We start from the raw sequence: 18408 nt of genomic DNA, 5'->3' as shown, positions 1-18408 counted from the left end.
TCTCACTCTCACTCTCACTCTCACTCTCACTCTCACTCTCACTCTCACTCTCACTCTCACTCTCACTCTCACTCTCACTCACACACACACACACTCACACTCACACTCACACTCACACTCACACTCACTCACTCACTCACACTCACTCACACTCACTCACACTCACTCACACTCACTCACACTCACTCACACACACTCACACTCACACACACTCACTCACACACACTCACACACACTCACTCACACACACTCACACACACTCACACACACTCACACACACTCACACACACTCACACACACAACCATGCTGATCTTCCTCAGCCCCTGCGCAGGTCTGTCAGGACCATCATAGCAGCATTCCACCCAGAAGCCCCCATCACACCCCCACCTGAAAAACACAGAGACAGACATACGACAGACAGACAGACAGGCAGGCAGGCAGGACACATCCAAGCATTAAAAAACCTACTCACACATTAAAAGCAGGGGTGCACAAGTTAATCCAGTCATTTACCCAATCATAACACAAAATGAAAACATTTTACCGCGGTAAAATATAGGAATGAAGCAGCATTGGTGTTGAAGGGTTAACACGCTGTTGTCCTGTCCTGATCAGGATTGCTCCTATCTTTCATATGAAAGGGGATGACACTAAGTAACCACTGTGTGAGCCAGACACAGCTATCTCACAGGACACAAAGATCCAACTCCTACAGGCCTTGGGAAACGTCTCAAACAGGGAGGATGAGAACAGGACTCACTTAATGAGCTGGCTGTCCTTGAAACTGTCATGCACAAGTTTGCACAGTTCGTCTAGAGCAGAGATCATCAAATCATGACCCTCGGAGGCCGAGACTTGCTGGTTTTCCACCTTTACCTGGGAGTCAGGTGTGAAGACAGTCTGGCCAATTAGTTCCACTAATTGTTTGGTTAATTACCCGTGAGGTAAAAAAAAAAAAAAAAAAACAGGATTGGATTTGGGTTCAAGAGCCAGATTAGATTATCCCTGCTCTAGAGGATATGAACGATTGCTGTTAATAATGCTTTTTTAGGACATTGTTGACTCAGCAGGTGTGCTCTTTCTTCAGAAATAAAGACCTATATAACTGGATTGAAACCTTACAGATGTTAAAAATGCTACATGTATGACACCTGAGCTTTAAATATACATAAACACCATCAACATCACATACATACGTAGAGCTTATTGACAATTATCCAATAACAGACCTGGATGACTTCCACTGCCACACAGATAAAGGCCTTTGATTGGTGTGCGGTAGTCTGAGAGAGAGGGCAAAGGTCGTGCGAGATAGAGCTGGTCCAATGTCATTGCACCATGAAAAATATTCTGTGGAGAGAAAAAAGCAAAGGTTTAAAATGCAGCCATGTCATGGAGCTGACTAGTCTTGAAACGCACTAGGCCCTAGTATTTTAGCTTCTGCATTTCTTTCTGTGAGACAAGGGAATGTTTGGAGACCAGCACTCAGATTGAAATTCCCCCTCAGAGCAGAGATGACTTGGACTGTGTCAGAGTTAAAATGAGGAGTGTTATAGTTGATATGAACTGGTGATCTAGCAGTGGACCGGCCTACATCGGTAACTGTAGTATAAAGATTGTATTTGGTCTTTTCATATTCGCCCATTTTCCATATTGTGCGTTTAAACGATCCCCCGAAGCGGATATATGTACTTTTGATCAAATAGTTCGGCCGATTTCCTGGGCCGCTCCTGTGCTGCTATCCTAAGGTAGTTTAGTAATTCTGTTAACGTTATCGTCCGAGTAATTCGGTTAACGTTATCGTCCGAGTAATTCTGTTAATGTTATTGTCCATATCACACACAGTGAGGAAGGGGCCCCAGATATGCAAAGTCCCCAGTCTTATCGAAATGCAGAGATCTCTGGGACATAAATCTGTTTTCAGTTTGCTTAGCGTCTCACTAACAATGTTGCGTCCTTATCGCTCCCTTGGTTCAGAACCCCGCGGCCATAAACCAGTTTTTGTCTTCGGAGATAAATGACCGCCAGAGTGGCCGGCCCTGACCCAGACCTGGAGCCGCACACTCACCCCCCCGGTCAGGCCGAAAATACGCTCCAGGTCGGGGGGCACCAGCACTTCTTTGCCCACTATGGAGCCTTTGAAGCCGGGAGCATATCTCTCGATCCAGTCGAACACTGTGGAGGCACAAGGACAGGGGGGAGACGTCACCATAACACGGCACACTCGCCTCAGACCCTACGTCGGGGATCAGCAATTCACGGCCCGTAAGAGACCTTTTCCACCTCCCTTTACCTGAGAGTCAGGTGTGAAGCCACCCTGGCCAACCAGGAGCACTAATCACCCGAGAGAAAAGAAAACCAGGGCCGGATTTGCATTCAAGGGCCTGAGTTGATGATCCTTGCGTTCATAGCATTCCGTCCCGTACTCTAACCCAAAACTGAGAACCTTGACAGACCAACACCATGGGTAGTTCTGAGAACTAAATTTATTCCCTGCTCTCGACCAGGCACCATGCAAACAGCTGTTGGGGTGGAAGTAGCAACACTGTAGAAGGTCAAAGGCAGTCATCACAGAATCGTCACTTTCTTATTTTTTTTCTCTCAAGTAGAAAAATTAGCTTGTTACTGTTACCCCATTGGCAAATCTTGAGATGAGCTAAGCTCAGCTCATTGGCAATATTATCAAGCAAAAAAGTCATATATAAACAAGATTTCAAGTCTAAATATAAGAATAACATGCTTGTTGAGATTAAAGTATTGAAAATGACTCAAAGACCCGTTTCTGGAACCACCAACGTCCCAGGTGGTTCCTGATTTGAATGGCTCCCGTACCGTTTGACCAAAGGAAAACGCGGTGTCACTCTCCTACCCGAGTTGGCGAACTGCTCTCGGTCCTGGTCTGTCCAAGCCCGGCCGCCCTCCAGCCAGTAAGGAGTGAACTGGGTGAAGACGGAGACGACGTGGCAGCCAGGGGGCGCCAGAGTGGGGTCCAGCACGGACGGGATGCACATCTCCAGCATGGGTCTGTGGGAGGGGGACACGCCCGACATCAGCAGCCAGGCAAAGGCGGAGACACAAGACTTTCTCACGGGTTACGACCCTGGGAGCTCGGACGCCCTCTCACACTTTGCGAGGTCAGATAGCATGATAGCAGAGACTATATTACATTACATTACATTACATTACAAGGCAGCTGACGCTCGTATCCGGAGCGACGTACAATGAAGTCCAGATTGAACACAGGAACAAGTGTGAAGAGGACCCTAGAGGACAGTACGGTTCCGAGTCCTATACGGGCTCCTAGATAAAATTAAATAAATAAGGGAACCACCAATGAGAATCAAAACACCGGTGTCACAATCTGACCCTGTTGAATGAGGTGCGCTTCGTTAGGGTTGGAGTGAAAACCTATAGGACAGCAGATCTACAGGAACAGGCCTATGTATTGACCCAGGTCTGGCTGGTATCGCTGTACCAGGATGGGCCTTCCAGCAGCCCTGGGGCTCAGTGACTCTGACCTGGCAGAAGGCCGGCCCTGTTTCCCCTCTCGGTAGGCCGCCTCCAGCACCTCCACGCTCTCACAGTTGAGGTGGATGGAGCACTGGTGGTGTGGGCCGGGGGTCCCGTCCGCGGCGTTGGGCATGGCCAGGAAATTAGGGAGACGGTCCACAGCGACTAACCGACGAATCGGAGAGGAGAGAGAGTCACACAGCGACTAATCGACCAATCGGAGAGGAGAGAGAGTCACACAGCGACTAATCGACCAATCGGAGAGGAGAGAGAGTCACACAGCGACTAATCGACAAATCAGCGAGGAGAGAGAGAGAGACACACAGCAACCAACCGACAAATCAGAGAGGAGAGAGTCACACAGCAACTAACCGACGAATCAGAGAGGCGAGAGAGTCACACAGCAAGAGTTGTTTGATCCCCATTAGCACTGTGATGTTGTACTGAGGAACTTGATCTGATAACTGAGTTTACCGTTAATCTTGGTGACGGGAGACGTGTAGTCAATCTCAGATACAGCTCTCATGAATTCAGGAGACAGGGAATCCTGCAAGTATTTAAAACCCAAAACAAGCTGGGCCTTAATATCAGTAACAGTAAAAGTCCAAATCAGATAATGACCTTTGGAAAACAGTGGTGGAGGGCAAGTCATAGGTGGCCTCACCTGTGGAGTGAGCTTTTTGAAGGTGATGTGCGGAGTGGCGTTAGACAGAACCACTCTGCTGTGCACTTCAGACCCATCTTTCAGCAGGACACCTTTGGCACAACCATCAGGACCAACCAACACCTGCTCCACCTCCTGACAGACAGAAACACAGACAGGGTAAAGAATAAAGATTTGCTTAACGACACTACAGTCAATTCTGAGAGCTCTCCTGCATATTGTTAGCAATACATTTTCCAGAGACTTCAGTCTAATTAATATGTAGCTTACATAATGTGTCATATGTACCATTTTAGCTCATAACAAAAGAATGTATCGAGGCCCACTCTCCAAACAATGATGTCATCTGGGTATAACTTCTCCCTTTCCCCCCATTTTAGAATGGATTCAGAAAATTTTGTGGAGGCTGCAATCCAGAAGACACTAACATAAGACTCCAAATGTTCAGTTATGTCTTAAAATTGTCATTGTGAATTCATAAATATAGAGCAATAATGCACATTATTCTCTGGTTCAAATGACCCCTCCAGTCACTCCAGAAGTGACTAGCGTTACTGATATATCCCAATGACATCATCACTTACAATGATCACAGATACAGTAGAGATGTATTAGTCCGGATGCACTAAATACAGGCGACTCCGACTAAAACAGAATGTGCACAGTTATGAGGGTCGAGGTCCCTTTCGACAAGGACCTCTGACCTGGAAGTGGTACCTGCTCAGTGAAGATGGCGGCTCCGTGGGCGCGAGCTGAATTGGCGATGGACTTCGACACGCCTCCCATTCCCCCCTCCACGTAACCCCAAGCCCCCTTCTCCTTCTCCAGCTCCCCCATCACATGGTGCAGGAGAACATACCTTGGGGGGGGGGGTCACACATCCATATTAAACCACAGACCTTTACCTGGACATAGGTCATAGGTCAATGATCTGCATTTCGTTCTTCTTCCTTCACTTAGACTTCCACTGCCACCTGCCCAGTCCACATCTCAGTTCCCAGAGCTGGGATATACGCCTAAGTCTTAAAAACCCTTGACTGTTGCACTGTTGACCGTCTTTGTTTTGTCAGTTTGAGGCGACCTAAATCAGATCTCTTTCACTTTTCTGACATGCATCTCATAACCTCACCAGAAGGATTCGTTTTTGCTTGTTCCATACACTGTGTATAAACAAAAAAAAAAGTCATGTATTATGTTCATAACGCCCACTTTTCTGTGCTCACCCACTCCCAGGGTTACTGGGGCTGGTCATGGCTCCAATCACTCCGTCCGTGGCCAGCGTGGCTCTCAGGGGCTCGGACTCAAACCAGCGGTTCAGAATCTGCAGGCCAAGAACAGCACAAAGTCACACAGAGCCAGCTCAGAGGGGACGCCACTCCAAAAAGAGTGCATATTTCTTAAAAGCATGTGCATTCATTATTGTATTTTCTTTAATTAAGATAATTAATTTCATAATATACGGTGTCTGTCACTAGTGAATGTGCATATGACATAAAAATACATCGTAGTACAGTGCGTGTATTTATAATACAATGTGCAATGTGATAATTATGAAAAAGCACATATTTTTCCATGTACAAAAAAACAACACAAGTAAACCTTCACAAACCTTTGTTATTGGTGCAGTTATGAGCTCATATAGTTCTGGAATGTTCTTTCCCAGTTTCAGCCCTTTTAACAGAACACAAGTTCAAATAAATTCCACCTGACACTTTTATTAAACATAATTATAGGAGAAAATATACAAGAAAAATAGCTTTGATACACAGTAAATTCTCATAAGTCAATATACTGGTCATGAAGCTGGTCTAGCTGAGTATGAGCAGGTCAACTGGCTAGTGCTGGTCGCTTGTCAAAGTTGGTAGCTGGTCAGCTGTTGAGCTGGTCAAACTATGTCAAGCTGGGAGCTGGTCAGCTGTTGAGCTGGTCAAACCATGTCAAGCTGGGAGCTGGTCTGAACTGGTCAACCAGCTACCAGCTGTTTCAAAACCTAGCTTGAGCTGGTCTCTTCCAGCAGGGCGGCCTCAGTACCTGTCTTTATCAGGGGGGTCAGGGTCTTCAGGGCGGCCAGCCGTCTGCGCAGAGGGCCCTGGGTGACCCCGGGAATGTCCACGGGGGGGCTGTCCAGCAGGGGGTGTATCGCCTCAGCCAGCTTCTCCAGGTACGTGTTAAAGGCACGATAGGCCTGGAGAGAACCAATCAAAACACAGAGTCTCTAACCCTCACCCTCACAGACCTTAGCCCTTACTGCGGATAGGCCTGAAGAGAACCAATCAAACCACAGCCCTTATCCCGTACTGCAGATTGGTTCTCTTCAGGCCAATCAAAACACATAAACCTTGAAGACAAGCTGAAAATGAAACCCATCAACAGAGAGTCTGGGTTTGCACAGACTGACTGAGTGACTGGCTGGCTGGCTGACTGGCACTTGCCTTGGCATCTTTTTCCGAAAACTTCCCGATCTCACGCATGTTCTGCTCCATGTCTGAGCCGAGCAGCAGGGAGCGCGGGGGCTGCCCCCCCACCCCCTCCTCCAGCATGGGGGTGAACGCGTGAGGGTCCCGCATGAACACCTTCAGCCCGTGTTTCTGAGAGAGAGAGGGAGAGGGAGAGAGAGAGAGGGAGAGAGAGGGAGAGAGGGAGGGAGAGGGAGAGAGAGAGAGGGAGGGAGAGAGAGGGATCGAGGGAGGGAGGGAGGGAGGAAGAGAGAGGGAGAGAGAGGGACCTTCATATGTTCATTGAAATGTTTTTCTGTCAGCTTTGTCACTACCTGGGAATGAATTTCCAGGAAACAAAGCAACTGGAATTAACATTTGTGGGATATCGGTGGGATGTTTGGAGTGATGTTTGGCGGGCTGTTTAGCGGAATGTTTGGTGAGATGATGGCAGGATGTCGGTGGGATGTTGACAGTATGTTGACAGGATGTTGGCGGGATGTTGGCAGAATGTTGGCCTGGGGCCCACCTTCAGCTCCAGGTCCCTGTAGATATGAGGTCTGAGCAGGCTGAGCAGGTAGGACGCCCTGGAGAACCGGAAGCCTGGAAGTACATGCCTGGAATTACGCACCTGGACACGGACCAAGCAGGAGAATCCACACAATATCCACCAGCTTCCCAGCACGTCTCCCTCCCCCATTCCCCTCAGGGAATCTCACAGGTAAGACTAGCAGTACATCCGCCAGATGACAGCCCAATCAGAGGAAATACTATACTAAAATACTAATTATCCATCCATCCATCCATCGTCACCCGCTTATCCGGAGTCGGGTCGCGGTGGCAGTAGGCAAAGCCGGGTATTCCAGGCGTCCCTCTCCCCAGCAACGCATTCTAGCTCCTCCTGGGGGATCCTGAGGCGTTCCCTGGCCAGGAGAGATATATAATCTCTCCAGCGGGCTCTGGGTCTCCCTCGGGGTCTCCACCCAGTTGCACGAGCCCAGAAAACCTCCAAAGGGAGGCGCCCGGGAGGCATCCTGATCAGATGCCCGAACCACCTCAATTGGCTCCTTTCGACGCGAAGGAGCAGCGGCTCTACTCCGAGCTCCCTCCGGATGTCCGAGCTCCTCACCCTATCTCTAAGGCTGAGCCCGGCCACCCTACAGAGAAAGCTCATTTCGGCCGCTTGTATACACGATCTCGTTCTTTCGGTCACTACCCAAAGCTTGTGACCATAGGTGATGGTTGGGACGTAGATCGACCAGTAAATCGAGAGCTTCGGCTTCCGGCTCAGCTCCCTCTTCACCACAACGGTCCGGTGCAACGCCCGCATTACTGCTGACGCTGCACCGATCCGCCTGTCGATCTCACGCTCCCTTCTACCCTCACTCGTGAACAAGACCCCGAGATACTTGAACCCCTTCACTTGGGGCAAAGACTCATTCCCAACCCGGAGGGAGCAATCCACCGTTTTCCGGCAGAGAACCATGGCCTCGGACTTGGAGGTGCTAACTCTCATCCCGGCCGCTTCACACTCGGCTGCAAACTGCTCCAGTGCGTGCTGAAGGTCACGGTCCGATGAAGCCAGCAGAACCACATCATCCGCAAAAAGCAGAGATGCGATTCTGAGGTCACCAAACCGGACACTCTCCTCACCTCGGCTGCGCCTTGAGATCCTGTCCATGAATACCACAAACAGGACCAGTGACAAGGGGCAACCTTGGCGGAGTCCAACACCCACAGGAAACGTGCTTGACTTTGTGCCGAGAATGCGGACACAGCTCTCACTTTGGTTATACAGGGACCTGATGGCTCGTAACAACGGCCCCGGTACCCCATACTCCCGCAGTACACCCCACAGGGTTCCCCAGGGGACATGGTCGAAAGCCTTCTGCAAGTCCGCAAAGCACATGTGGACTGGATGGGCAAACTCCCATGACCCCGCCAGCAACCCTGCCAAGGTAAAGAGCTGGTCCACTGTTCCACGGCCAGGACGGAAGCCACATTGCTCCTCCTGAATCCGAGGTTCGACCGTTGGTCGGAGCCTCCTTTCCAGCACCCTAGAGTAAGCTTTCCCAGGGAGGCTGAGGAGTGTGATACCCCGGTAATTGGAGCACACCCTCCGGTCCCCCTTCTTGAAAATGGGGACCACCACCCCGGTCTGCCACTCTACAGGTACTGTCCCCGACCTCCACGCGACACTGAAGAGGCGTGTCAGCCAAGACAGCCCAACCATGTCCAGAGCCTTCAGCATCTCAGGGCGAATCTCATCTACACCCGGCGACTTGCCACTGAGGAGCTTTTTGACTACCTCAGCAACTTCCGCCAGGGATATAGGTGCAGATTCCCCCGAGTCCGGAGATGGGAGTTGAAGACCTCGCGAACAGGGGCCTCCGCCAGACGTTCCCAGTTCACCCTCACTACACGTTTCGGTTTACCGGGTCGTCCGGCAGCCTCCCCGGCTACTTGATCCAACTCACCACCAGGTGGTGATCAGTTGACAGCTCTGCTCCTCTCTTCACCCGAGTGTCCAAGACATACGGCCGCAGGTTTGACGATACGACCACAAAGTCGATCATCGGTCTTTGGCCTAAGGTGCTCTGGTACCAAGTACACTTATGAGCTACCCTATGCTCGAACATGGTGTTTGTTATCGACAATCCATGACCAGCACAGAAGTCCAATAACAAAACACCGCTTGGGTTCAGATCAGGCAGGCCATTCCTCCCAATCACCCCCCTCCAGGTTTCTCCGTCATTGCCCACGTGAGCGTTGAAGTCGCCCAGCAGAACTATGGAGTCTCCGGGTGGCACCCTTTCCAGGATGCCGCCCAGTGACTCCAAGAAGGCCGGATACTGTAAATTGCCATTTGGTGCATAAGCACAAATGACAGTCAGAGCTTTCCCCCCAGTGACACGTAGTTGCAGAGAGGCGACCCTCTCGTTCCCCGGGTGGAACTCCAACACAGTGGCGCTCAGCCAGTGGCTTGTGAGTATCCCCACACCCTCCCAGCACCTCTCACCTTGACCAACTCCAGAAAAGAACAGAGTCCAGCCCCTCTCCAGGAGTTTGGTTCCAGAACCAGTACTGTGCGTGGAGGTGAGCCCAACTATATCTAATTGGTACCGCTCCGCCTCTCGCACTAGCTCCGGTTCCTTCCCCACCAGAGAGGTGACGTTCCACGTCCCCAGAACCAGTCTGCGACACCGAGGATCAGCACGCCCGGATCCCCGCCTTTGCCTACTGCCCGTTGGGCAAAGCGCCCGACTCCGATGCCGACCCCTGCAGGTGGTGAGCCCACAGGGCGGCGACCCCACGTGACCAGTTCGGGTTGTGCCCGGCCGGGCCCCATGGGATAAGGCCCGGCCACCAGACGCTCGCCTCCCGGATCTGGCTCCAGCAGGGGGCCCCGGTTTCCCTTTTCCGGGCGAGGTAACTGGGTCGTTGTGTGGCCGTATCATGGGAGTCTTAAAATTAGCAGGTACCAATTAATCCTTCTAAAATATTTTTTCTACTGGACAAACCGGGAAATTAATGAGTTACAGAGTGGACTTTACCTGGAAAGATCTGTTTTGATATATTAATTATTAATGGACTTTAGGACAGATTGGGCAGGGCTTACCTGGGATGATCTCCTCGGAAACGGCTGCTCCTCCCAGCACGTGCCTGCGCTCCAGCACAGCTGTGTTCACCCCCCCTTTCTGCAGGTAGGCTGCCTGGGACACACACACACCAGCTCAACGCACACACACACACCGGCTCAACACACACACAGACACACACACAGACACACCTGCTCAACACACACACATACACCTGCTCAACACACACACACATCCACACACACACACACACACACACACACACACACACCTGCTCAACACACACCTGCTGAAAGCATGCACCTAAGGAACCCCAAATCTCTACAGCTAGCACACAAACACCTACTAAAGGTACACACCTGGGGAAGCCCAATTCTCGGAACCATATCTATTTTCCATATCCAATTTTTTTACTAAAAACGCATTACATGCAATGCAAGTACAATGTGAACTATTTGTCATTCAAAATATGATACTACTTTTCACTCTCGTTGTGTTATTATATGGTTGTTGTTGTTTTTTCCATAGCAATGATAAAAGAAAAGGGTCAAACTTACTGCGACCAGTCCATTGTGGCCTGCAATGACAGAAGAGCGCAGTGGGTGTTTACACACACCAGGGAATATGGCTGACCGTATTTTAAGTGATCAATGTGCATTCGGTTTATTAGATCTGAAGCAAATTAATCTTTACTCCTCCAATTGTCGCTCAAATAGCAGGTGAATCTGCGAATATGGGGGAAAAAGGCAGCCTAGTCGAAACGCCTGCAACGAAGACAGTTAAAAAGAGAGAAAAAGTTTCTGACACCCCCCCCCCCCCAGGTTAGCAGGCTACGCGACACACATATCAAACAGCAACTCTGCAACAGTCGTCATTCTGTACTGGGCGCTTTATTTTTTACGCTGTATACGGTCGCAAGAAATGCGCTGTAACACTGAAATTCCGTGCCAGAATTTACGCACGTTTGAGAAGCATTACCTCCGCCGATGACCAGAGCGTCATACTGTGCTCTGAGCGCTGCCACATGACATGCCCTTGTGGCCGTCCCGAAACGACAGGCAGACGGCCAAGTGCGGACTACGCTAACCGCAGAAGCCATGGCGAACTTCACCGAAACTCTATTCTGCACTCTTTCGCACTCTTCCCTCGCTGAACCTTGTCTACTAGTTACCAAAAAACCAGTTACCAAAGTCTACTAGTTACCTAAGTGGGCCTTCTGACTCCGCCCAAGTCCACACGCAACTGTTTCTTATAATGAGCACCTGCTTCCAAGGAACACCGAAGCACACAGCTGAACATAGCTGCCAACTCTCACGCTTTCGGCGTGAGACATACGCACTTGCTTGTGCATATGAACAAATGGGTGTGTCTCACGCCGAAAGAATGAGAGTTGGCAGCTATGGTAATATATAACAAGAATTGAAGTCGAAGACGATGCATATTGTCAAAAGCATGTTGTACACGTACGTTATTGGTTTAGGGAATTATTTTTTATTTTATTTTAGTATTTCTTCACCATTTTTTAAATCTGATTTCTTTCGACATGTATTGTTCTCAAAACGGCGGGTATTCCACTAAGCGAACTCACAAAATCTGGAATTAATTGAAATAGTCTAGCTTTAACTTGGGTTAATATTACTAAATAATATTAATTCAGACTCAACTCATTCCACTAATATAATTCAGTTGCAAAGTATCCACGTTAAATCAATGCACACTCGTTCCACTAATATAACTCAGGTTCAAATGATCTACATTAGCTGAAAGCAGATTTAAATTTGTGTTTAGAAATTTGGGAGATTTACGTGCGTTCTGCTGTATTCTACTCCAATCCATCAGCAAGGATCCCCAAATGTGGGCGGGGTTTTCTCTTTAAACGGACAGGCCACCCAACAATTAAAGCAGGGGTCCACTTACCGAGAGTATTATCTGTCCATTCAGATAGTTTCGCTGAGATATGACAATTTTTCGAGATTTGACGACTTTTTTAGACGCAGTTCAACGTGATACAATGGACCTCTTTTTCCGGTAGTCCTTCCAAATAATATACTCTTAATTATCCAGTTTCAGTAATTTGTGCTTTTTTATATATATATAAAGTAAAAATATGTTAATGTTTAATGCATTTTGCTTCAAAGATATTGATTCTGGATTTTGTATCTATTTTTATTTAGTGGGGGAAAAAATATGATAGTATAGTTTTCAGAGACGGGTCAACAAATACATATGCTCCCTTTCATAAGTATTATACTGTATAAAGCTTCTCTATGCAATTGAAGCAGACTACGATCCCTGGCCCACGCACAACAGATATGTAGACCGACTGACACAGGAAATAATAAACTCAAATATACAAATAATACATATTCATGAATAAGGCTTTTTCGGAGGATGTATAAAGTGTGACGGGCAAAACCTGCTTACACTGGGTGCAGTTTCAAGATGAAACCACAAGGGGGCAAACGCAATCTCTACTTCACTCAATGACCATGGTTTCTTTGGGGTCTACGGGAATTCTCAGAACTGGTGAAGATTAAATGCGTCACAATAAATAAAAATTTTTTATTTATTAAGCAGCAGTGTTAGTATTTGGGCAAAGTATAAAGGCAGAACAAACACACAGTACACCTCTCTGTAAAAAACAGTGTTTTATTGGGTAGCTGTACAGAATGTAAACGTCTCATGTTTTTCGGATGCTAATACGGTCTGTCCCTAATACGGACACGGGGGGAGGGATGGGGGATATGGTTTGGGAAGGGGTGGGGGGTACGGTTCGGGGCGGTGGGGGGCAGCACGGTGCCGTCTGCGCCCCGCGTTGCATTCTGCTTTAGAGGACGCATATCACAGTAACTCCTCAAAACCTAAACCATCCCCCGCCCCCACATATGAGCACCGCAAAATCAAAACACTCAGACAATATTTAATTTATTTACAATTACAACAAAAACAATCAGTAATCAATATTTCTTTTTTTATAATGGGGAGTAAGGAACTTGAAGGAAATCACTTTTTTTAATTAAAATATAAGTGGTGTGATTACAGAAATGACATCGTTAAACACTGTAGTCCCTCTCTGGTGTTCCGAGGCTTATTGAGTAACTATAGCGACCAGTGACAGTCGGATCAGCACCAGAAACAGGGTCGGGAGCGGACCCTCATACAGGACATTACAGACCACCTGCCTGTCTGTCTGTTTATCTGTCTGTCAGTCCTCCTCTTCAGTATCTGCCCTCTCGCTCCACACAGCTCACTCCGATGGCGTTGTCAGGGCAGAGACACGAGCGGCCACTAGGGGTCGCTAGACACAAATGCGTGCAGCCTCCGTTGTTGACCGCACAATAGTTTCGCCCTGAGGAGAAGAGTTCACATTACAATCCAAACAGAGAACAAAGTGAAAATAAACAAGTACTTGCGCACACAGAAAAGATGTCCCAAAGTCACACAGTAAACAGCCGGCTCCCAACAATGGCTGAAATCGTCTGTGAAACATCCGCTTCGTTAAGAGAAGAAATCCTGCGGTTTCCTAACAAGACAAACAGCAGGTTTTCATCACTACTGAAACACACAGCCCACTACTCAAACACACAGCCCACTACTCAAACACAGATCGCTACTCAAACACACAGCCCACAACTCAAACACAGATCACTACTCAAACACACATCACTACTCAAACACAGATCACTACTCAAACACACAGCCCACAACTCAAACACAGATCACTACTCAAACACACATCACTACTCAAACACACATCACTACTCAAACACACATCACTACTCAAACACACATCACTACTCAAACACACAGCCCACAACTCAAACACAGATCACTACTCAAACACACAGCCCACTACTCAAACACAGATCAATACTCAAACACACAGCCCACTACTCAAACACAGATCGCTACTCAAACACACAGCCCACTACTCAAACACAGATCGCTACTCAAACACACAGCCCACAACTCAAACACAGATCACTACTCAAACACACAGCCCACAACTCAAACACAGATCACTACTCAAACACAGTTCTCACTACTCAAACACACAGCCCACTACTCAAACACAGATCGCTACTCAAACACACAGCCCACTACTCAAACACACATCACTACTCAAACACAGAGCTCACTACTCAAACAGAGTTCTCACTACTCAAACACAGACCACTGCTCTCTCTACTGTACCCAAAGCTGTAGAACGGATGAAAGGTATTTGCAGGACGTAAATAAAGTTCCCTGGGACACCACATCTGTAGCTTTGTGGAAAAAAAACACAGCAAATGCAGCCAAAACTGAATCTTGCCAAATTAGGATTAGCGACCGTGAGCACAGATGTCTCTGTATGTCTGAGTCGAGCTGGACCCCAGGAAACCCCCGACTCCAACCTCCGTCTGTGATCACAACCCCAGTTTCCACCCCACCGTCACCTCTCTCTCTGAGGGGAGTCTGCTCTTCACATCTTTCTCCTCTGCAGAGATTTTGGGGTCACTGTGTCAAACCTTTTCCCGCCTGGGATTGCTAACAGGACAGGGCTACTTGAGTCCAATTTAGTTATGAGGTTAAAGGTTAAAGGTTAACAACCTTTTATTGTGGTAGGGTCAAATTTGACCCGTTGTCATGTTGAGATGTTATTTATTGCATATCTTTTTTCAAAATTGTAACAAGGCTTCGTGATATCCTCAAAAACAACTATATAAACACAACAAAACTAATTGTCACCATTTTAGTGAATTCTGAAGGTCTCTTAACAGAAAAGTTACATCTGTGGCGTTATGGGTGAAATATGACCCGGCAGAGAACATTGGCTGTTGTTAGTAAGGCATGCATCATTGAAAAGCTGTGGGTAGCTCTGTGGATAAAATTTGGGTCAAACAAGATTCATCTTTGACTCTGGACCCATGGGGAGGGCTCTGGTGAATCCCCACGTTGACAAACGACAGCGGCTTCCCCAGACCCCTGCCTCGGCCAGTTCCGTGTGAGGGCTTCATGCTACACCCACACCAGCAACCCGCACAAGGAACCAGCCGAGGGATGCCAGGGGGGACAAGAGAGAGAGGTGCCAGTCCTGCCCTGCCGTCAAGGACAGAAAGACCAGCACCACTCACCACAGATGTGAGAAATACATCTGCAAGGATGCACACTCAAACAATCACATACTGTGACTCATGCACGTGAACACACACACACACACACATACATACACACACACACACACACACACACACACACACACACACACACACACACACACCCATACACACACACCATCTTGTTCCTGTTCAATGTTCAATTTAAATGTGTTATTTCAAACACACACACACACACACACACACACAAACCATCTTGTTCCTGTTCAATGTTCAATTTGAATATTGACCTTTTGACCTTTTTTTAATATATACGGGTCAAATTTGACCCGTGATTTATCTCAGCCCTAAACACAAGTGTGTCTCCTATAGACCGTTTAGTCAGATAAATATACCACTTGTTTTAAAGAAAAGGTTTAAATTCACTCATATGAGTGAATTTAAACCTTTTTTTAAAACAAGTGGTATATTTTAAGATAAACGGTCTTGGGACCATTGTGTTTAGGGCTGAGATAAATCACGGGTCAAATTTGACCCGCTAACAAAAAAAGGTGTGGTCAACTTTCTAACACATTAGGAAGGTTAAGGTCAGAGGTCGGAGGTCAGCGTCAGGGGAGTCCATACCAGCAGGGCTGAACATCAAAGTAGAGGATATGCTGTCTCTTTACGGGTGGGGGGGGGTGGGGGCTCACGTTGAGGGGGGGGTTTGTCTACACTTGTCCTGAAACAGATCTCTGCTGTGTATGATCTGCAGGCGATAGGGCGGGCTAACCCCACTCCAGGCCTGACCAGGGGAAAGAAAGGCCCGTTTGTCCAGGTCTTGCAGTAGTTCAGCAGGGCACTTCAGTGACAGCACAGTCAGGCGGTTCCTGGAGGCAGGTACGGGGGGGGTGGGGCGGGGGGGTTACCTGCAGGGCACTGAGAGAAGGCTGCGGTGATTCCGTACAGCCGCGATCGTTTCTGAGGCTGGAACCGGTCCGATTCCTTCCCCTCGGGCCGGTCCACCACCACCAGCGCATCTCTGGAGAGGAGGAATAAACACATGAAGATGACACAAACAGACATCTACCAACACAAATCTATCATTCACCCCTACCAACACAAATCTACCATTCACCTCAACCACAACACATCTACCAATCACTGCTAACAAAACACACATCTACTAATCACCTCTAGCAACACACATCTACGTATCGTTCAACTCTCCCAACACACACATCTCCCAACACACATCTATGCTTCACCTCTACCAAAACACATCTGACAACACACATCTATCAATCACCACAAATAAAACACTACCAACACATATCTACCAATCACCTCAAACAAGACACACAGTTCTTTTACCGAAAAATATCTATCTCTCACCACTAACAAAGCATATCCACCATTCACCTCAACAAAACAGATCTACTATTCTCCTCCACTATTCACCTCAACCAATCACACCTAGCTCCTAAAGCATCGACACCATTCATCTCTCGCTAAACGCTCCATAACTGTTGCCATTTCACCTGTCCCCAGCTGACAGCTGCACAGCGGGGTCTTCACCCCCCCCCCCCCGCTAGTGAGGTCAGAGGGGGCCCCCCAGCTCCACCCGCAAACTTCAGGAAAGTGAGAAATTGGAAGCAGCTGGCAGCCTGAGAACGGGCTCCGTGGCTGCAGTCCAGTCCGCTCGGTGTCCTGTTCCCCTCCCCCCCCCCCCCCCCCCCTCCCCCGTATGAGGTCATGGAGCAGCACCGCAGTGCAGGAGCGGGTCTGGGATAAAGCAAGGAAGCCAGCCAAACCGGACCGTACCATTACCGCTGGAACGTACCATTACTGCCGGAGCTCAACACTACCACTGGACCACAACACTACCAACGTACCACACCACTACCACTAAACCACAACACTACCACTGAACCACACCACTACCACTAAACCACAACACTACCACTAAACCACAACACTACCACTAAACCACAACACGACCACTAAACCCTAACACTACCACTGAACCACACCTTTCCTGCTACTCAACTGCACTGGAAAATGGGGCCCAAAGTCAGAAACAACATGGATGCCTGTTGTAGTAAAACTAGTGTGAGACTGGGCACAGGACTGTACCGGCCTAGCGTAGCGGTTAAGGTAAATGACTGGGACACGCAAGGTCGGTGGTTCTAATCCCGGTGTAGCCACAATAAGATCCGCACAGCGGTTGGGCCCTTGAGCGAGGCCCTAAACCCTGCATTGCTCCAGCGGAGGATTGTCTCCCGCTTAGTCTAATCAACTGTACGTCGCGCTCTGGATAAGAGCGTCTGGACTGTAGCCTGGAGTGCAAAGCATGCTGGGAGAGAGCCTACTTCTCCCAGTCGGTGTAGTAGAGGTTCTTCCCGTAGGACGTCATTCCGAAGGGGTACTGCAGGCCCTCTAGCACGGTCTTGCGGTCGCTCCGGGTAGGGTTCAAGCACTCCACCTTGTGGGTCCCTGCAAACCAAATAAGCACAGAATAACAGACACACCCCCTGCACGGGAACAGCCAAGCAGTTCCCAGGAAAGTTCCTGAAATTATTGAGTAAACGGGTCATATTTCAGACGGCAACTCGAGACCTATTCAAGCAGAACTCTATAAGGGCATGAAAGGATTTCTGAGGTACTGAAGTTCAACCCTTTCTTGCCTCCAAAGCAGAGCCCTGACAGCATGTAGCAGGAGCTCCTGCTGCAGAAGGTTCAGGGGTTCAGGGGTTAAGGTTCGGGAGTTGGGGTTTGGGGTTTGGGGGATAAGGGGTTAGGGGGGGTTAAGTTTCGGGGGTTGGGGGTTAGGGGGTGAAGGGGTTGGGGTTAGGGGTTAGGGTTCGGGGGTTAAGGTTCAGGGGGTTAGGGGGTTACGGTTCGGGGGTTAGGTGGTTGGGGTTAGGCGGTTCGGGGGTTGGGGGGTTAAGGTGAGGGGGTTAGGGGGTTAGGGTTGTGCACGGAGCATGTGTAACACACACCAGCGTCAGCCCAACACAGCAGGGAGCTCTGGGGGTCATAGGTCAAAGCGTTGGGCAGCCCCAGGTCGTCCTTCACCAGAACCTTCCGGTTGGTCCCGTCCATGTAAGAGGATTCGATTTTG

The 18408-nt window shown here is 48.8% G+C and overlaps 2 protein-coding genes across 3 annotated transcripts in view; both read right to left on the bottom strand.

The window, feature by feature from the left end:
• Window positions 1–243: 243 nt before the first annotated feature.
• Window positions 244–11525, bottom strand: pyroxd2 (pyridine nucleotide-disulphide oxidoreductase domain 2). Of its 2 annotated transcripts, none has more exons than XM_061228533.1 (16): window positions 11413–11525; window positions 10767–10786; window positions 10230–10323; window positions 7140–7213; window positions 6608–6763; window positions 6207–6360; window positions 5785–5846; window positions 5399–5496; window positions 4893–5034; window positions 4176–4310; window positions 3986–4058; window positions 3520–3676; window positions 2871–3025; window positions 2070–2176; window positions 1231–1351; window positions 244–388 (listed from the first exon to the last, which is right to left on the bottom strand). In XM_061228533.1, exons 5-16 carry the CDS (start codon window positions 6740–6742, stop codon window positions 318–320), a joined length of 1410 nt encoding a protein of 469 aa, XP_061084517.1. In that variant the 5' UTR covers window positions 6743–6763; window positions 7140–7213; window positions 10230–10323; window positions 10767–10786; window positions 11413–11525; the 3' UTR covers window positions 244–317. The 2 variants fall into 2 exon arrangements, with proteins under 2 accessions (XP_061084517.1, XP_061084516.1); XM_061228532.1 differs by lacking the exon at window positions 11413–11525 and adding an exon at window positions 11188–11406.
• A 1317-nt stretch (window positions 11526–12842) lies between these two features.
• Window positions 12843–18408, bottom strand: part of LOC133118652 (nidogen-1-like) — a 34865-nt gene continuing 29299 nt past the window's right edge. Inside the window, exons 17-20 of the mRNA XM_061228782.1 lie at window positions 18287–18408; window positions 17657–17780; window positions 16214–16326; window positions 12843–13558 (exon numbers count right to left, since the gene is read on the bottom strand). The exon at window positions 18287–18408 is cut by the window's right edge and continues 36 nt beyond it. Coding sequence (XP_061084766.1) covers window positions 13428–13558; window positions 16214–16326; window positions 17657–17780; window positions 18287–18408 — 490 coding nt within the window. The 3' untranslated portion in view covers window positions 12843–13427. The remainder of the gene's footprint in view (window positions 13559–16213; window positions 16327–17656; window positions 17781–18286) is intronic.

The sequence above is a fragment of the Conger conger genome, chromosome 18 (genome assembly GCF_963514075.1).
Source record: "Conger conger chromosome 18, fConCon1.1, whole genome shotgun sequence".
Taxonomy (NCBI): Eukaryota; Metazoa; Chordata; class Actinopteri; order Anguilliformes; family Congridae; genus Conger; species Conger conger.
Note: the sequence above shows the minus strand (reverse complement) of the source record. Positions and strands in the feature narration are given on the sequence as shown.

What these genes read in the sequence shown, in the direction of transcription:
- pyroxd2 (XM_061228532.1), bottom strand. Translation starts at nt 11,308, where the DNA reads ATGGCTTCTGCGGTTAGCGTAGTCCGCACTTGGCCGTCTGCCTGTCGT. An exon ending in ACAGGGACCTGGAGCTGAAG is followed by an intron (nt 6,764 to 7,139) that starts GTGGGCCCCAGG and finishes TCTCTCTCTCAG; the next exon opens with AAACACGGGCTGAAGGTGTT. An exon ending in TCAAAAAGCTCACTCCACAG is followed by an intron (nt 4,059 to 4,175) that starts GTGAGGCCACCT and finishes AAATACTTGCAG; the next exon opens with GATTCCCTGTCTCCTGAATT.